General features: G+C 44.4%; 2 protein-coding genes across 3 annotated transcripts; both read left to right on the plus strand.

Moving 5' to 3' along the window:
• The first annotated feature begins 1792 nt into the window (after positions 1 to 1792).
• On the plus strand, positions 1793 to 12433 carry LOC100304428 (uncharacterized). Of its 2 annotated transcripts, XM_008660536.3 has the most exons (14): positions 1793 to 1959; positions 2054 to 2380; positions 2456 to 2562; positions 3092 to 3321; positions 3832 to 3999; positions 4225 to 4585; positions 5091 to 5234; positions 7825 to 7977; positions 8060 to 8176; positions 8487 to 8567; positions 8650 to 8799; positions 10045 to 10305; positions 10805 to 10909; positions 12028 to 12433. In XM_008660536.3, the coding sequence occupies exons 2-14, from the start codon at positions 2098 to 2100 to the stop codon at positions 12157 to 12159; spliced, it is 2292 nt and encodes a 763-aa protein (XP_008658758.1). In that variant the 5' UTR covers positions 1793 to 1959; positions 2054 to 2097; the 3' UTR covers positions 12160 to 12433. The 2 variants fall into 2 exon arrangements, with proteins under 2 accessions (XP_008658758.1, NP_001348349.1); NM_001361420.1 differs by having other exon boundaries at positions 1892 to 2380; positions 12028 to 12424.
• Positions 12434 to 12537: 104 nt separating this feature from the next.
• On the plus strand, positions 12538 to 15865 carry LOC103640409 (WEB family protein At1g12150). The gene is made up of 2 exons (XM_008662998.4): positions 12538 to 13841; positions 13954 to 15865. Exons 1-2 carry the CDS (start codon positions 13740 to 13742, stop codon positions 15694 to 15696), a joined length of 1845 nt encoding a protein of 614 aa, XP_008661220.1. The 5' UTR covers positions 12538 to 13739; the 3' UTR covers positions 15697 to 15865.
• Positions 15866 to 16423: the final 558 nt, after the last annotated feature.

A 16423-nucleotide genomic window follows, 5' to 3' on the forward strand; every position in this document is an offset into this window, starting at 1 on the left:
TACCTTTTCGAGCAGACTCCTGGTATGATGCAAAAGTGCTTTGTCCGGAGCTCAGTAGGGTGGCACACCATTTAAAAATATAGCCAATTAGGATAAATACCGTCAACTATGTAGTACCTCATGTTGTGCGTGTGTCCCGTTAGCTGTAAAACTAATTAGGGTCTTATCCATGCACGTGCCTGGAGAAAATAGGGGAACAACGCAAAACGTTGACGCCGTTGTTGTTTCCGGGTATCCCAAGTACGCATGTGAAAGGGAAATGGTCCTAAAAGCCACCTATATATTTGTTTTGATGTTTAATGCCCATCACAACTTTATGATGTTGATTTGATCACTAAGTATATGAATGCATGTTTAAATTTGGAATCAAAACACCAAATTCGGAAAAAACAGCTCAGACTTAGAGAAAAAGTGGATATTGAGTAAGAAATGGTTGTGAGACCATTTCAACACTTAGATCCCACACATTTTTTGCCTTAGGGATGCAGAGCTTTGGTTTTTTATATCAGTCATCATGGTGTGACTTTTTTCCCGTAGGGGTGAAAGTTGTATCTACATCCATGTTCAATGTTTGACTTTACCTTTCGTTTTTTGCCCCAACAAGATCACAAGCGTGGTAATAATAAATTGCTTCCTCCTCGGGCAATCATGGCCATTGCTATTATTGGTTTCATTGAGATCATGGTGCTTGTTAGGTACTTCCGTACTTGAGTAGTACTATGCTATGTGGTTCTCTATGTTCAGCCTAACAATTGTGTGGCATTGATGTTCTTATTCTCCATAGGAATCCTATCTATCCGTTCTTGCTATTTGTGGGCTACTTAATGGTCAAAGCTTTAGTGATGCACCTATATGCCAACGGAGAATTCCAAAATGGAGTGGTATGATATGAACACTTGATATAACGTTCAACTTAAAATTTTGCAGTAGTTTAATCCATGAAAATAGTTTGCACCGGTGCTCAACTTTACTTCTTTGTCTTTTGCGTCATAATGATAGCATAAAATAATTATCGACATCGCTTCTTTTTTATTGTAACAAGAATGTCATATCGGTCCATGAGTTGGCTCAACTCTGCCCATTTTGAATTAGGCTCATAACAAGATAGACTGATCATGTGCATAGAGGTTCCTAAGATAATCTTTGTGTTGGCGAAGCTCCTACCGACGATACATAACCTGGTGAAAAAAATGGCAACCAAGCAGCAAGTGGAGCATTAGCATCAGCACCTCCAGCCTCACACTCTCACTCAGGCCCACAGATTTAGTCGACATCGGTGAACTCGAACCCTTGCTTTCTAGATGCATATCAGCTTCTGCTATGTATCTAAACATAAGCTATGTCTAGATTCATTGTAAAATATGTCTGTAAGATAGCCAAAACGACTTCCAATTTGGAATGAAGAGAACACTATTACAATATTTAGTTATCACAATAGATATTGACAATATCGTCCCTATCTTATTTATTCATATTTTACGTTTGCAAAACAGATGGAAATCTCGGTCAGAACTAAAGAGCTTTGACACTGACCTACATGTTGTCTTTTACATTTGTTTCTGTTTACTTTTTATACCTATATAAATGATTAAATGCTTGGAGCATATTCAAACAACTTTTACATTTAAATAAGGTCTATAGTATATAGTAATTGTAGATTTATAGTAATTTACGGACAACTAATTAACAATATTTTAAAACTATACTATTATAAAACCATAGTTTTAAAATATTTCGCTTTCGAACGTGCGCTAACTTTGCTAACTCTTGGTCGGCTTGCCGCAAGCCATCGAGCTCTCTGTACAGTGTACACACATATGTCCGCGCCTCCACATTAATCCTGTCTTTTGCATACACACCGCTACGCCCCCGGCTCCAACCCTACCCCCCTCCGCCTCCTCGCCGGCGCGCTCTACCCCGCCTCACTCCCCATCAGTGTCTCTCATCGGCGGCTCTCCGGTGCATGCCCCTCGCCCTCCCTCTCACCTATACACGCCTCCTTCCACTTATTGCGCGTCAATTTCACCTTCTGCTCTCGGTCTCTTCGCCTTAGGGCTTCACGTTGGTCCGGGGTACCTCTCGTGCGATCCGCGCGCAATGGAGCAAGATCAAAGCCCAGCCGTCGACAGCGCGGATTCTGGCGCCGCGGCTTTTGATTTTGCGACTGGCAATGCACCTAGCTCGGCTGTGACCAGCGGAAGCGCCGTGGCCCCTGACGGTGGGGCTCAGGCAGCTGATACTTCTGCCTACCAGGCCGAGCACACGGAGTTGAATGGGACGACTGGCGATATGTCTAATTACCAATCTGCAGGAGCTGCAGAGAATGGCACAGCCGTCACCGAGATAGGCGAGCCGGTTCCTGAGCCATCCTACGAGGAAGGTAAATTTGGGCTTCAGGCTTGCTTAATTTGGTATACGTTCTGTTTGATCTTAACATGCCGCTTTCGTTATGCAGCTGTGCTTTCAGCAGAAGAGGCTAGATTGTGGAGTGTTGTTACTGCAAATTGCTTAGATTTCAATGCCTGGACCACACTTATTGAGGAGACGGAGAAAAATGCTGAGGTAATGTTTGGTTAGCCGTTTGTGGATACAACCATTCTTCTAACATATTTTGTGCAAATGAGCCGATTTCTGCGGCAGCTTATAATTATAAGCTATTTGTCAATCTGCAATTATTTGTGCATGCCTTTTACACCATTCGGAAGCCCCCCCACCCATCATCTGCAGCCTCACATGTTACTGTAGAATATAGCGGCCGCTGGTGCAGCTGCAGCAACACAGGTTATTTGATTTGGAGCATATTGTAACGATGCATTATTTTTGCTGTATGATCAGTTGCTTCCTTGCTTGTCTCTCTGTCTATATCCTGTTAGTAGACTATGTAATCCTTATGTTGCCTTTATCAATTTGAAGTTTTTATGCATCTAATGTTTTATTTAGTTTTCCCTGCTGTTGTCTTGAATGGCTTTTGGTATTCGAATAAAGTATACTTAATTTGAATTCAGTCTGATTAATCAGCCATAAAAACCAGAGCTCTTTGATATGATGACAATTTTTATGCTAATGCATACTTTTGTATATTCTCGTCCAGAACGATATTTTGAAGATACGGAAAGTGTACGATTCATTTCTTACGGAATTCCCTCTTTGCTTTGGGTACTGGAAGAAATATGCTGATCATGAAGCGAGACTTGATGGTGTCAATAAAGTTATTGAGGTGTATGAGCGAGCAGTTCTTGCAGTTACTTATTCAGTGGACATTTGGTATAACTATTGTCAATTCGCAATTTCAACATATGATGACCCAGATATCGTCCGAAGGTAGAAATTAGCAATCCATACACAATATGCCTGTTCAACGAAACTTCTGTACCTAGGGTTTCTGTCTTCTGATTACTTGAAATGATTGGGCATTTGAATTCTATATTATATTATCATACATGAATTCTTGATTAAGTTACCTACATTTAGGGTCTAAGCATAATGGATTTATTTGTCCTTTTGTGAACTCAGTCTTGATTTAGTCATTTTATTTGAGCGTATGTCAGTTCATACTTCATACATTAGCTTTTATATGACATATTAACATGCTTATTTGATCAAAGATGCTTTAAACTCTACATATATATGGCCATATACATAAAGTTGAAATATGCCTATCATGAATAATTTCTTCCTCCTTGGATGTATTTAGCTACTGCCTTTGCACCTGTCAGGCATCATCATTGCATGTTCCGTCGATGTACTTCTGTTTTCTCTCTCTTGTTTTGTTGTGAATCAGTAACTCTGCTCAACCTTTGTAGTAACTTTCTCTGCCTTCTGGTTTCTTAGACTGTTTGAACGTGGCTTGGCATACGTTGGAACTGATTATCGCTCCAATATTTTGTGGGATGAGTATATTAAGTATGAAGAGTCACTGGAGGCATGGAGTCACCTCGCTGTTATATATACAAGAGTATTGGAACATCCCATCCAGCAGCTTGATCGCTATTTTAATTGGTAAGTTCTTTGACATATTTTTGTGTGTTTAAGCTTTCTTTTGTGTGTTACTATGAATATTAACTATCTTTTGTTTATCTGCGCTAATTCATAGCTTTGTTGTCTGATAAATTGATCAATAAACAAATCATTAACAACAGTTAGGTCTGCCATGTGTGAACTAAAGTAATGTATGTGCATCACTAACCATTTGGCTTTGTGGTGCTAATTGTTATTTCTACACAGCCTCAAGGAATTGGCTTCAAAGCACAGTTTTTCAGAAATACTTACTGCGGAAGAAGCCTCGGTGTATGTTGTCACGTCTGAGACCAGTGCTCAAGCGCCTGATGGTGACACACATCCTGATGATATCGATAAGGCTGGTCAACCAGAACTTTCATCTTTGGCAGATGCAGAAAACCTTGCAAAGTATGTCTCCATGAGGGAAGAGATGTACAAGAAGGCTAAAGAGTACGAATCTGAGATCATTGGTTTTGAGCTAGCTATTAGAAGGCCATATTTTCATGTCAAGCCTCTTGACAATCCAGAGCTTGAAAATTGGCATAGCTACCTTGACTTTATCGAGAAGGAAGAAGACATTAATAAGGTATGCTTTTACACTTCTAGGAACCCCTTGTCCTTTTTATTTAGTAGTTTTTATGGAACACTTGGAATTTTATAACTTACAATCCAGTCTTATTGGCTCAACTATATCCTTTAACGGCTAGTATTTGGACGAAGCTTCCTTTGTAATGGGATGTTGAACTGAGGATAGAGCGTGGACATAATGTTTGGTTTCGATGAGGCTAAGTACTCCAAACTTTCATTTGGCAGTGGTCGTTCTGGGTTCATGATATATGGTACCAAATACCAGTTTTGAATTTTTAATCTCATATATGCAGGTATTTGCTTAATGCTCACCTTCTTAACCATCTATCTATCGAGCAGGATGGTCCCTCCTTTCTTATGGAGGGGCCTCCATAATCAGCTAATGGAGTAATCTGTGTGAACTTCTCTTTTTTTTGTCAATACCATATCCTTACTATCATTATTTACCCCCTTTATTTCCTCACATGCACAAGGTTTCTGATGGTATGCTAAATTGTTTTCAGGTTATCAAATTGTATGAAAGGTGTGTGATTGCATGTGCTAGTTATTCAGAATTCTGGATCCGCTATGTGCAATGTATGGAGGATAAAGGGAGTCTAGACCTAGCAAACAATGCCCTGGCTCGTGCTACTCATGTGTTTGTCAAGGTATTATTTCATAACTAGTATGGCAATGTGCTTCTACCACTAAAACTGTAGGGTGTATTTGGATTCAGAAAAGGCAAACTGTCAGGGCCTAAGGAGGCCCATGGAGGGGCTGCGGTAGCAGCAGCCATGGTCCCTCCAAGGGGGATTAGATAAGGGTAGTTAGAGATAAGATTAGAAGATTAGTTGAGATTATTTAGGAGATTAGTTGAGATTATCTGGGAAGGTTATCAGTTAGTTTGTTAAGAGTTTTTAGGAGAGCTTTAAGGAGATAAAGATCTCTAGCTAGATAGGGACGGCCAACTGGTCTATTTATGTAATCAATGGATGAGAAATAAAGTAGGCAAGAATTAGAAGGGAGAAGCCCTCCTCTTGCTTGGCTGTGGGCAGAGGCCCCCGACCGACGTTCTTGCCCATAGATACACCTCTTCAATCCCTCACCGATCTAGCAACCATAACATCTGGTATCGGCTAGCTTGGGTTTCGATCTGATCCCATGGCTTCTGCTGCCAATTTCGCGGCGTCATCCTGGCAACCGGCGTCCCCATCTCCATGGACTGCGCCGCATGTCACCTTCGTCACACCGTCCTGGCAACCAACGTCCCCATTTCCATGGGCTGCGCCGTATGCCACCTTCGTCACGCCATCCTGGCAACCAGTGTCCCCATCTCCATGGGCAGCATCGCCTGCCAATTTTGTCACCACATCCTGGACGTCGACGTGCCCATCTCCAGGGACAACGCCAAATTTTGTCACATCATCTTCGTTGACGACGTCTCCGTCCCCATGGGCGACGCCACTAGGGGCAGCCACGGCTCAACAATCATCAGCTCCATTGATGGGAGACTTGTGGACCAACATAAGGGCTGATCTCGCAAAGATGCAAGCCATGCTCCAGAAGGTTGAGCAAGGGCTGCTGCAAATCAAGGTATCAGTGCAACATGAGCAGCACCAGCTGGCGTTGTCCGCACGGCTCCAGACGTCGGCGACTGTGGGCATACAAGCTGCTGCTCGTGGCTTCCTTGCACGACGGGGAGTGCGGGAGATGCGCCGACAGATGCTCGAGGCAGCCTTGGTGACGGTTGACCTCGGCACACGGGGGCGCGACCTCGCCCTGTCGGACGGCCATCAGCAGCGGCTCCGGGCCGCTATCTCCAAGTGTGAGCATGGTACGTGTCCCGCGGGCGACGCACTTCAACTCTACGGCAGCGGCGGTAAGGAAGGCACTCCCCTCGTCATCGGCAAGGGCGCACTATTTAGCGCCACCACATTCCGCTACCGGCCGCCACGAGGGCGCCTCCGCTGGTTATTGTTGCGACCTATTCCAGGTGCCCGTCCATGTGCTCCCCTTTCGTCTAGATGGCGTCCATGGGATCCAGGTGGCTGCACACGTGCAAGTCCAATGCGCGGAGGGTGTCCGCCTTATCTTATGGGGTCAAAAAAATTTAGATTCGGAATAATAAGATAAGCTGAGATGTAAAAGGCTTGTCTTCTAGGTGTCTGGTTTTGGGTCAAGTAGACTCGGTCTTTGAGCACCCGTTATGCGGCAGCTCGGGGACGAGCTGCTTGTCCAGGAGGGGTGTAGTGTCAGGGCCTAAGGAGGCCCACGGAGGGGCTACGACAGCAGCAGCCATGGCCCTCCAAGGAGATTAGATAAGGATAGTTAGAGATAAGATTAGAATATTAGTTGAGATTATTTAGGAGATTAGTTGAGATTATCTAGGAAGGTTATCAGTTAGTAGTTTGTTGAGAGTTTTTAGGAGAGTTTTAAGGAGATAATGATGTCTAGCTAGATAGGGGCGACCAACCGGCCTATTTATGTAATCAATGGATGAGAAATAAAGCAGGCAAGAATTAGAAGGGAGAAACCCTCCTCTTGCTCGGCCGTGGGCGGAGGCCCCCGGCCGACGTTCTTGTCCATCGATACCCCTCTCCAATCCCTCACCGATCTAGCAACCATAACACAAACACCGTAAATTAGGTCGCCAATTAGTAAAATATATGTATGTTTAGTGCACAAAAGATGCATCAATAGATCTGCTAGAGGTTTTCCCCGAGTCCACATGCTGTTATTTGAGTAGTTCACATGTCTTCTGGTAATAAATTATTTTTTAGTAATTGATAATGCAAGAGAAACTAATGATCAAATAATACCTTGGAGAACTTCCTCAAATCCTGTTACACCTTGGGAAATGAAATTTAGGTAATACATGACACTTATGTTTTTACCTTGTAGCATTCTACATTTCTACTTCCCCTTATCATGCATGCTCTGTGTACTCCTTTATGCATATGTACTAACTGCTAGGTTTAAATTTGGATCTAACCAAAACCATGTCTCGTATTTTTCACTGCGGCATGTCATCATAGATGAGTGTTTATATATATGGATTTTTTAGTTCTTATTTGGGATTGGATTTCCAAAACTTTAGTTTGGACACAGATACTTTGAGAAGCATTAAAACTCGAAACTATACTGTCATGATCGGTTTTGGTTCATAAGATTGGAAAAATAAAATTCCCTCAAATACCATGACCTAAATGAGAATATATTGCTAATAGCTACACACCGGTTCTTTTTTCTGTTTCACAGAAGCAGCCGGAGATCCATCTATTTAGTGCTCGCTTTAAGGAGCTTAATGGGGATATTTCTGGAGCACGTGCAGAATATCAGCATCTTTACTCAGATTTATGTCCTGGCTTTCTAGAGGCCATCGTGAAGCATTCTAATATGGAACACCGACTGGTATGACTTTGTACTAACAGCTATCATGTTCCTTTTTCCTTTTAAATGTGCAAGAGTTTGTTTAAGCTGTCTATGTTTGTAGGGAGATAAAGAATTATCTTGTTCAGTTTATGAAAAGGCCATCGCTGCTGAGAAGGGAAAGGAACAGAGCCAGCTCTTGCCGACGTTGCTTATTCAGTACTCCCGTTTCTTATTTTTGGTAATTTTTTTATCACAATACATATTATTAATATTATTAAAGTGGAAAACACATCATTCACATGTGTGTCTAAATTTTTGTACAAAAACACCTTCGACCTTCCTCTATGTTTTTCAGTTGGTCAAAACTTATGGTAAGATGATTTCATCTACTGTACATCTTACGATTTGTTTTCTGAAGCACTCCAGTTTTGTTTGATCTAGCCATCTAGGCGATGTCCTTTCTTTTTTTTTTCTCTCTTTGTCCGATAGTTGATCGAGTTAAACGACACTCAGATTAGTGAATTTAATGTGTTCCTTGAAATGTGTAGGCCATCCGAGATTTGGAGAAGGCAAGAGAAATATTAACTGTGCTGCATGAGCAGTTAAATGTAACAAAAACAGTGCTTGAGGTTAAAGATTTTATGATTATATGAAATTATTACAATTTTCTGCCTTGTCCCTAATTTAACTAATGTTACATCTATTTTACAGGCTGTCATTCATCTAGAGTCAATTTTTCCATGCGAAAAGCGTATTGATTTTTTAGACTCACTTGTGGAGAAGTTTGTTACACCTGAATCATCTCAGGGAGAGGTGGCAAGTCTAGTTGACAAAGAGGAAATATCTTCCATATTTTTAGAGGTAAAATACCTAAAAGCTTCATTAAATATTGTAGTTCCTTGGTTTGGTTTTGGGAACATAAAGTAGATTGTAATACCATTTGATTGCTATTAAGGATAAATGTTAATTGTAATCATTTGGGAACTTGAAGTATTTACTGTAAACTAAGTACTCCCTCCATCCCATAGTAGTCGACACTTTTTCTATGAATCTGGAGAAAATTTGTCCAAATTCATAGCTGAAGTGTCAACTATTTTGGGACAAGTGGAGTATGATCATTTGGGAAAATCAAATATGCTTCTGCTTTTAATCTTGGACCATCATATTTAATTGTTAAGTATGATTTGATTCCTTCTCATTGGGTACATGAAGTAGATTGTTATACTATTTGGAAATTTCGATGTGGGGCCAACCTCTGCATTCTTTTATTTTGTTTAGGTAATGCAATAGAAGTTGTATATAGATGTGGAACTCTTCTTAAAGTCAGAGCCACGGTTAATCCCTATGATCTATGTATGCACAGTTATCAAATATGGTAATCTTGTAATGTTAGTTTTATGTAAGATAAAAAAAACTCGACCCGCGGGGGTAAAAAAAACTCGACCTGCGAGGGGTAAGACAGCCCCCGGGCATTGTATTAAGAAGAAGACCTTCTCACACAGGTCGAGAAAACCCCCGAACCCCTGCCTCGCCCATACACCGCGGCATCGAAGCCCATGTGAGAACGACCACGACCGGGGCTGAGCCTTAGACCTGTGCTTTGGCATGTGACAGACGAGAGAATTTTTTTAACCACAGCCTGAAATTTGCTCCCACAGGGAGTCGAACCCAGGACCTGAGGAGTGTTACTCAGACCACCTAACCAACTCAGCTAGAGGCCCTTTCGCGACCCGCGGGGGTAAGACAGCCCTCGGGTATTATATTAAGAAGATCTTCTCACACAGGTCAACCCCGAACCCGTGCCCCACCCATACACAATGGCACCATAGCCCATGTGAGAAACGACCGCGGCTGGGGCTGGGCCTTGTGCTTTAGTGTGGGACAGACGAGGTTTTTTTTTTAACCACAACCTGAAATTTGCTCCCATGGGGAGTCGAACCTAGGACCCGAGGAGTGTTACTCAGCTAGAGGCCCTTTCGCTTAGTTCTATGTAAGATAGAGATACTCTTCTGTTTGGGGTTTCTCACTGAGTCAAAGTTTTTGGTATTTTATTTTTGGCCTCATCCAGCTTGATAGATTATTGATTCATTTCTGATTTGTCTGCAGTTTTTGGATCTCTTTGGGGATGCAAAGTCAATCAAGAAGGCTTTAACTCGGCATACAACTCTTTTTTCATGTAAGAGAAGCATTCTGCCATCAAAGAAACGGAAAGCAGATGACACTGTTGTCTCAGACAGGGACAAATTTGCTAAAACTGTGGTTACTCAGTCAGCCACGGGAACTGATCCAAATGCTTCCAATCCTCCTGTTTGGCCTGCAACTTCTGAAGCATCTGGGCAACAATGGGGAGCTTCTTATGCACAGCAGGTCATACATTCATTTAAATCTGCTTGTTAGTTCTATGATTTTGTTTGCTGCACTGATTAAGATAAGATGCATTTTTGGAAAAGAAAATTGTCATTGCTGATTGTATGTCTAATTCCTCGCAAACTAGAGAGAGGTCTGATGGTTATTTCTCTCAATGCCTCTTGCTATTCTTTGTGAATTTGAAGCTATTGCAATATTGAAACATCTTGATTCTGGAACCTTTTGCGAGATATTTTTTATTCCTATGATTCTTTTATAAGCAACGGGACTGTTACTGTCATCGAGAGGATGTCACAACGAGTTGGGACAATTTTTCGTTTATTTCTCACACACGAAAAATTGCCCCAACTCGTAGTGTCATTCTCTCCTCTCGATGAGAGTAAGAGTCCCGTTTCTTATATCTTTGCTTTTGATTTTTACAAACAGTCAATCTTATTATTTGTTTGGCTATAAATTCGTGCTATAGTGGTTTGATTGTATGTTTGAACTCTTTTTTTAGGCTGCATATCCTGCATATGGAACTTACGACTACAGCCATCAAATGCCCCAGCCTGCTCCTCAAGCAGCTGCCTATGGTGCTTATCCTCCAACATACTCTGCACAGGTATTGTGTTTAATTCCATCCCAAATTTACAGAATGCTTCTCAATTATAACACATTAAGGTATCTTCCTAAATTTTGTTGCAAATGGGTGACTGACATGTCATGCAATCTTTCCTCAGTCCAGTTTATCTACTGGTATTCAGTTACGAAATCAGGAATTGGGACTTAGGGTATCAATTTGAGTTTAAATGGATTGCGTCACAACAGAGTTAAGCTGCCAACATTTGTGTTTTGGGTTGTAACTGTTTGGTCTTTAGTTCTTTGTTTCAAGCATTTTCTTAAGTTCATAGCTTGCTGTATCATGCTGTGCACTAGTTCTGAAGTAGTCTTACCCAAACATGGCATTGTTTCGTAGTTGCATGTGATCTGTTTAATTAAGCTGATCATAACATTAAGTCTACTGGCAATAACTGTTTTCTTCTAGCACAATTATTGTTCAGTACGAGAATCCACTCATTGGACTGAAAACTTGTGGCTGGGAGATATAGGGTTAGAGGGGCTGTGTGGGTTGCCAAGATTCTTTGACCTCCGGTGATTAGGCTTGTGCACAGGGAGCAGCAGTTCTGGCAGGTATGGGGGTGGTGCACTAGGATCACATTGAAATTGGGATAGGTCATTCCATTATTCCAGGGTGGGGGAGAAAAAAATGGAACCACTGGAGGGTATAAGGAATTCAGGAATCAGGACTGCTGCTGGAGATGTGGATGTTGGGTGGGGATGGGGCGAGCAGCTGACTCCGTCACGGATGGCTGGGCCCACTGGTTTAGTTGTTTGGCATCATATGTTTGATTAATATCTGACTAGAAACTGCATAGTTTAGTCAGCTTGGTGTTAGCGTTGTCTATATGGCCACATCATATTTTGTTTGAGTATACAGCCGGTGTAACCATTGGCTGATATGAACCACCTGTGGTTTATGTAGTTACGTGTGTTACATGCGCATTGGTCTTGAGTAAGTATCATGCATTCATGCTCGCTATTAGCATTTAGCTATCGTGTTTAACTGGAGCTACTTGGTATGTCTAACTGTCCAGTAATCTTGTTTCTATCTTGGTCACCACAGTAGCTTTGAAATTGTTGAAGGATTTTGTCTGATGCAAACTGTTGTGCTTATCGTAGGCCTATACACAACAAAGCTACCCACAGCCTGCAGTAATTCCAGCAGCACCAGTACCAGCACCTACAGCGCCGTCAGCTTATCCTCAACAACCTGCGGCAGCTCAACCTTATTATGGCACAACCTACTACTGATAAGTAGAGTAGTCGTGGATGGTGATCCGATGAGCCTGTTAATCTACCTTTTCGCATGTGTGGTTGCTCTGTACTGCCATTGTTTAGCTCGCCTTTAGACGAATGCTAGCGACGAGATGATCACTTGAGAACAAATCTGAGATTCGTACAATCAGCATTTTTGTCGCTAGGAGTTGCCATTGTTTTCATGCAATAGCATAATCTACTTTAGACGAGATAGCGTTGTTAACCATGAATATGAACATAATCGACATAATTCAGTGTTCATGCCTCCTTTCGTACTGTATTTTTACCCCACCAGTGGTGATGGCGGGATTCCTGTCAAGCACGCTCACTGGTGGAGCCCTCCGAACAAATTGTCAGCTAATGGCTCACGATCTGCGACTACGCAGTTGACTAATTTATACTGTGTCAATGCTCAACAGATCAGCTCCTAGAGTTACTCTCCGGTAAGACAGCCAGATGATGATGTCCGCTGGTTGGTAGTTGAAAATTTATGTATTTTTGCTTGTGCTATACGAGATGAAATTTAGCGAGGGCAATTATAATGACCCAAATAAGCCTTGTTCACGGGTATCTGAGCAATTCTTGTTGCTTTTGCAAACTCATGAATTGTCTAGTTCGTCGGCCATCTTGCATTTCCGGCCATGCTACTCTGTTTTGGTTGGATCTCGGCCACGAGTGGTTGTCGGTTGATCATCGCTGGCTGTGAATTGGCCATGGAAAGAAGTATAACGTCAATATGCTCGATCGAGAAGATTAGACGAGTGATGAGTCAAGTAACTTTACAAGGAAGAGTAACAATATATATATAACGAAACAAGTATATTTTGAAAATGTTTTTTTTTTGCTGTATCTAGTAATATTAATTTAGCTGGTGTATTTCTCTATAGATTTTATCAGATTTGAAATAATTTGACCTAGAGTGATTCAGGAAATTGATTTTATATTTGGGGTAGATGCACTGTCATAGTAATTCATAAAAACTGGCTGCCAAGTATGCCTGTATGGCAATGCATACGCACTCTCTTGGCTGCCATGTATGCCAGTATGGCAGTGCATACGCACTGTCGGGCCCCGAGGGTTTGCTACACGTACGTAGTAATCGCGACGCGAGAATATTCAGGCAAGCGTCCGGCATATATATGTTGGCGCAGCTATGTGAGAATATCCCAGGCAGGAGCAGCCACCATGGACCATGGTGGACCGGACACGAGACAGAATTTGTGCCCAGCTCGGTCGAACTCGCCGGAACATGCACGCGACAGCGTCAGAAGGAGCGGCAGGCGTCATCGCACCCCGGCGAGCCGCGAGGGCGGGCGTGCCGATGAGGCAAAGCGACCGCATCGGGCCCGCGGTCTCCACGCCCAAAGCGCCTCGTGGGCATTTTCCCTGGATTGCAACGGCAGCGGGCAGCACGCGTCGTTTGCCACGGCGCCTCGTCTTTGCCGGCTCCGCGTGTCCCTGCGGATTTGCCTACTGTTATCTACCCCTCTTGCCTCCGACTCCCATCTCCTCGCTCGTTGCACGGTCGGCGGCCCATCATCGTCTGGCACTTGCTGGAAACTGTACGACTACTGATGGCCGAGATCGACACTACACCATTAGAATCTGTGAAGGCAGCAGTGGATCTCTTCGACCGGCCGGGAAGCGATCAGAGCAGGCTCAGTCCAGACGGAAATGTGCGTCGTCACTACTCACTGCTAGCTGTTTCCATTTTGCTCTGTTCTAACGCTGACATCAACTAATCACACACATGTGTCTGTTGGTACTAAAACGCATGTATGTACGCAGGAGGAAGATCAGATCGCCATCTTAAGCAAGGAGCTCGCGACGTGCAAGCTGCAGCTGGAAGTCAGAGAGAACCAGCAGAAGCAGGCCACCATGCAGATCGAAGCCCTCCAGAAGGCCGTGCAGGAGCTCTCGGACCAGTACGAGAAAGACTGCATGGACGCGCACCTCCGCATAGCCCAGCTGGAGGCGGAGAACACCGGCATCATGAGCCGGCAGGCGGAGGCGGACGGCGAGCGCGAGGCCCTGAGGGGCGAGCTGGCCGCCGTGAGGGCCGACCTCGACGCCGCCAGGGCGTCGGTCGCCTTCGTGCTGCGGGAGGTGGAGGCCGTGGAGACGAGGGCCATCCTGGAGCGGGAGGGCACCAAGGACGCCCTGGCCCGGATACTGCAGCTCAACGAGGCGGTCCTGTCGTCCGCCGTCGCGGCGATCAGGGCGGAGGAGGAGAGGTCGGTCTTCTTTCAGGAGGCCATGCTCCGGTTCTTTGACTCTGACGGCAGTAATCTCGAGGTGGTCAGGAGGCAGATGGAGATGGTGGAGCGCATGGAGGCCGAGCTGCTGGCGAAGACCGTGGAAGTTGAGTACCTGCGGGCGGAGCTGAAGCAGGCCAGCGAGATTTACGTGGCGCCGCAAGGAGATTCTGATGCAACGGTCACGGTGGTCGCTGCTGACGGTTGCGATGGTCATGATCAGGTTCAGGTTCAGAGACGTGAAACAGCAGTGGAAGATACAGGAACGGAGCCGGAATTCACGTTTCAGCACTCACCAGGATTATCCTTTGTCTCTGATGAGATCTTCAGAGTGGATTGTGACGCCGTTCCATCTGGTGGTAGCAAGATGGAAGCTGATACATCCGAGGATTTAGCTGAGAATGAGAGTAAACAAGGAGCGGCAGTAATGGTTGGGGAGACGACAGTGGCTGAAGGGAACTCCGATGCTCAAGAGACAAGATGTCTTGTTGCTAAAACCTCTGGAGAAGATCGAAGCATCGAAGCTAACACTAACAGCAATCAAGAACCAGATGAGTCGGACGGCGCAGTTCCAGACTTCGCGGCGTGCCAAGGGAATGATGTCCTTGTGAAAGATCACGAGGAGACGAAGGCAGACGCCAGCTTTGTCCTTGCAAGCTCCAGGGACGATTTCCAGAACGCGCACTCTGATGATGCCAAGGACGTCATCAGCATCGCCGAGCCTGACAACCAAGAACCACGAGCAGAGCCGGCCGCAGCTCCGATCTCCACGCCGCGAGAGGGCAGGTCGGATGCTTGCGTCGTCGTCGCCACAGAGATCTTCTCCAAAGACGAGCACGAGTTCTACACCAAGGAGCTCGAGCCCGACCCGGGGCAGGGGGCCAAGCTGGACGGGTACGTGCTCGTGTCGAAGGGCGCCGACGTCGCGGTCAAGAACAACCAGCTGGACGAGGCGCGCGCCGAGATCAGCGACCTGCGGTTCAGCCTAGAGGAGGCCGTGCGGCGGGCGGAGCTGGCCGAGGAGGCGAAGGCGGCGCTGGAGCGGGAGCTGCGGGAGGAGATCAGGAGGAAGCACACCCCGTCGCGGCGGCGCGCGACGTCGGACTCGGAGGACGGCTGGCGCCCGGCGCGCGAAGGGGCGCGGCCGACGCCGTCTCATGCGTCCGCGTCCGGGACGCCGTCTAGGGCGATGAGAAGTGCCAGGCCAGGAGGGGAGGACATGCCGACGCCGCGCTGCTTGACGCTTGGCAAGGTGCTCAACATGAAGTACAAGTGAATGTCCCGTTGCGGGATTGATATCATTGCAAATGTCCTTTATCTGCTCAATTGTGAGTGTTATCTTCAAATGCTACCTACTACAGAGTAGTATAGTATGTATAACAGTGCAGTATTTTTTAAAACAAATGATTGGTGCTTTATTTCCTAATTTATTTCTTAATTTATAAGGAGCAAGGTGATGTTGCCTTAATATATTTTTTGTTTGTTTGAGCTTTTTCCCAGCGTGAAATCACAAGTTCTAGCTTTCCGGTTTAGTTTTCAGAGAAAACAAAAGAAAAAAAGTTGAACTTATATGGGAAGCTTAAAAAATCTGGTTTGTAGATTTTATATAGCTTTCTAAGTTTAGGATAATAACATTATCGAAAACTACCATTAGCTTCTTAGAATCAAAATCTCAACAATTGTTTTTCAGAAGAGCTCTAAAAGATACATATCAAACGAACCTGCCCTTCAATGCTCATGGCTTTTTGAGGGCTTCGATTCTAACTTAAATTATGGAATTTTCAAATCTATGTCTTTAGTTTAACATCATCGTTCAGTTTTATCCTTTCTACCAGTAATGGATGATACATTTTTACTACTAGATAGAGACAAGGGTAACAACGCTAGGAAAACTTGTTGGCGGTTCTTGGTCAATTAGGTTTTACTTCAGAGCATCAAGATTGAAGACCGATACGACTTTTCACCAAGAGTATACTAGGTATCGCAATTTTTCACAATGAAGC

Source organism: Zea mays, chromosome 9 (assembly GCF_902167145.1).
Source record: "Zea mays cultivar B73 chromosome 9, Zm-B73-REFERENCE-NAM-5.0, whole genome shotgun sequence".
Classification (NCBI taxonomy): Eukaryota; Viridiplantae; Streptophyta; class Magnoliopsida; order Poales; family Poaceae; genus Zea; species Zea mays.

Excerpts from the sequence above, each read along its gene's own strand:
- LOC100304428 (XM_008660536.3), top strand. The coding sequence starts at position 2,098 with ATGGAGCAAGATCAAAGCCCAGCCGTCGACAGCGCGGATTCTGGCGCC. Across the intron at positions 5,235-7,824 it reads CTACTCATGTGTTTGTCAAG|AAGCAGCCGGAGATCCATCT; the intron begins GTATTATTTCAT and ends TCTGTTTCACAG. Across the intron at positions 8,568-8,649 it reads TAACAAAAACAGTGCTTGAG|GCTGTCATTCATCTAGAGTC; the intron begins GTTAAAGATTTT and ends TCTATTTTACAG.
- LOC103640409 (XM_008662998.4), top strand. The coding sequence starts at position 13,740 with ATGGCCGAGATCGACACTACACCATTAGAATCTGTGAAGGCAGCAGTG. Across the intron at positions 13,842-13,953 it reads GGCTCAGTCCAGACGGAAAT|GAGGAAGATCAGATCGCCAT; the intron begins GTGCGTCGTCAC and ends GTATGTACGCAG.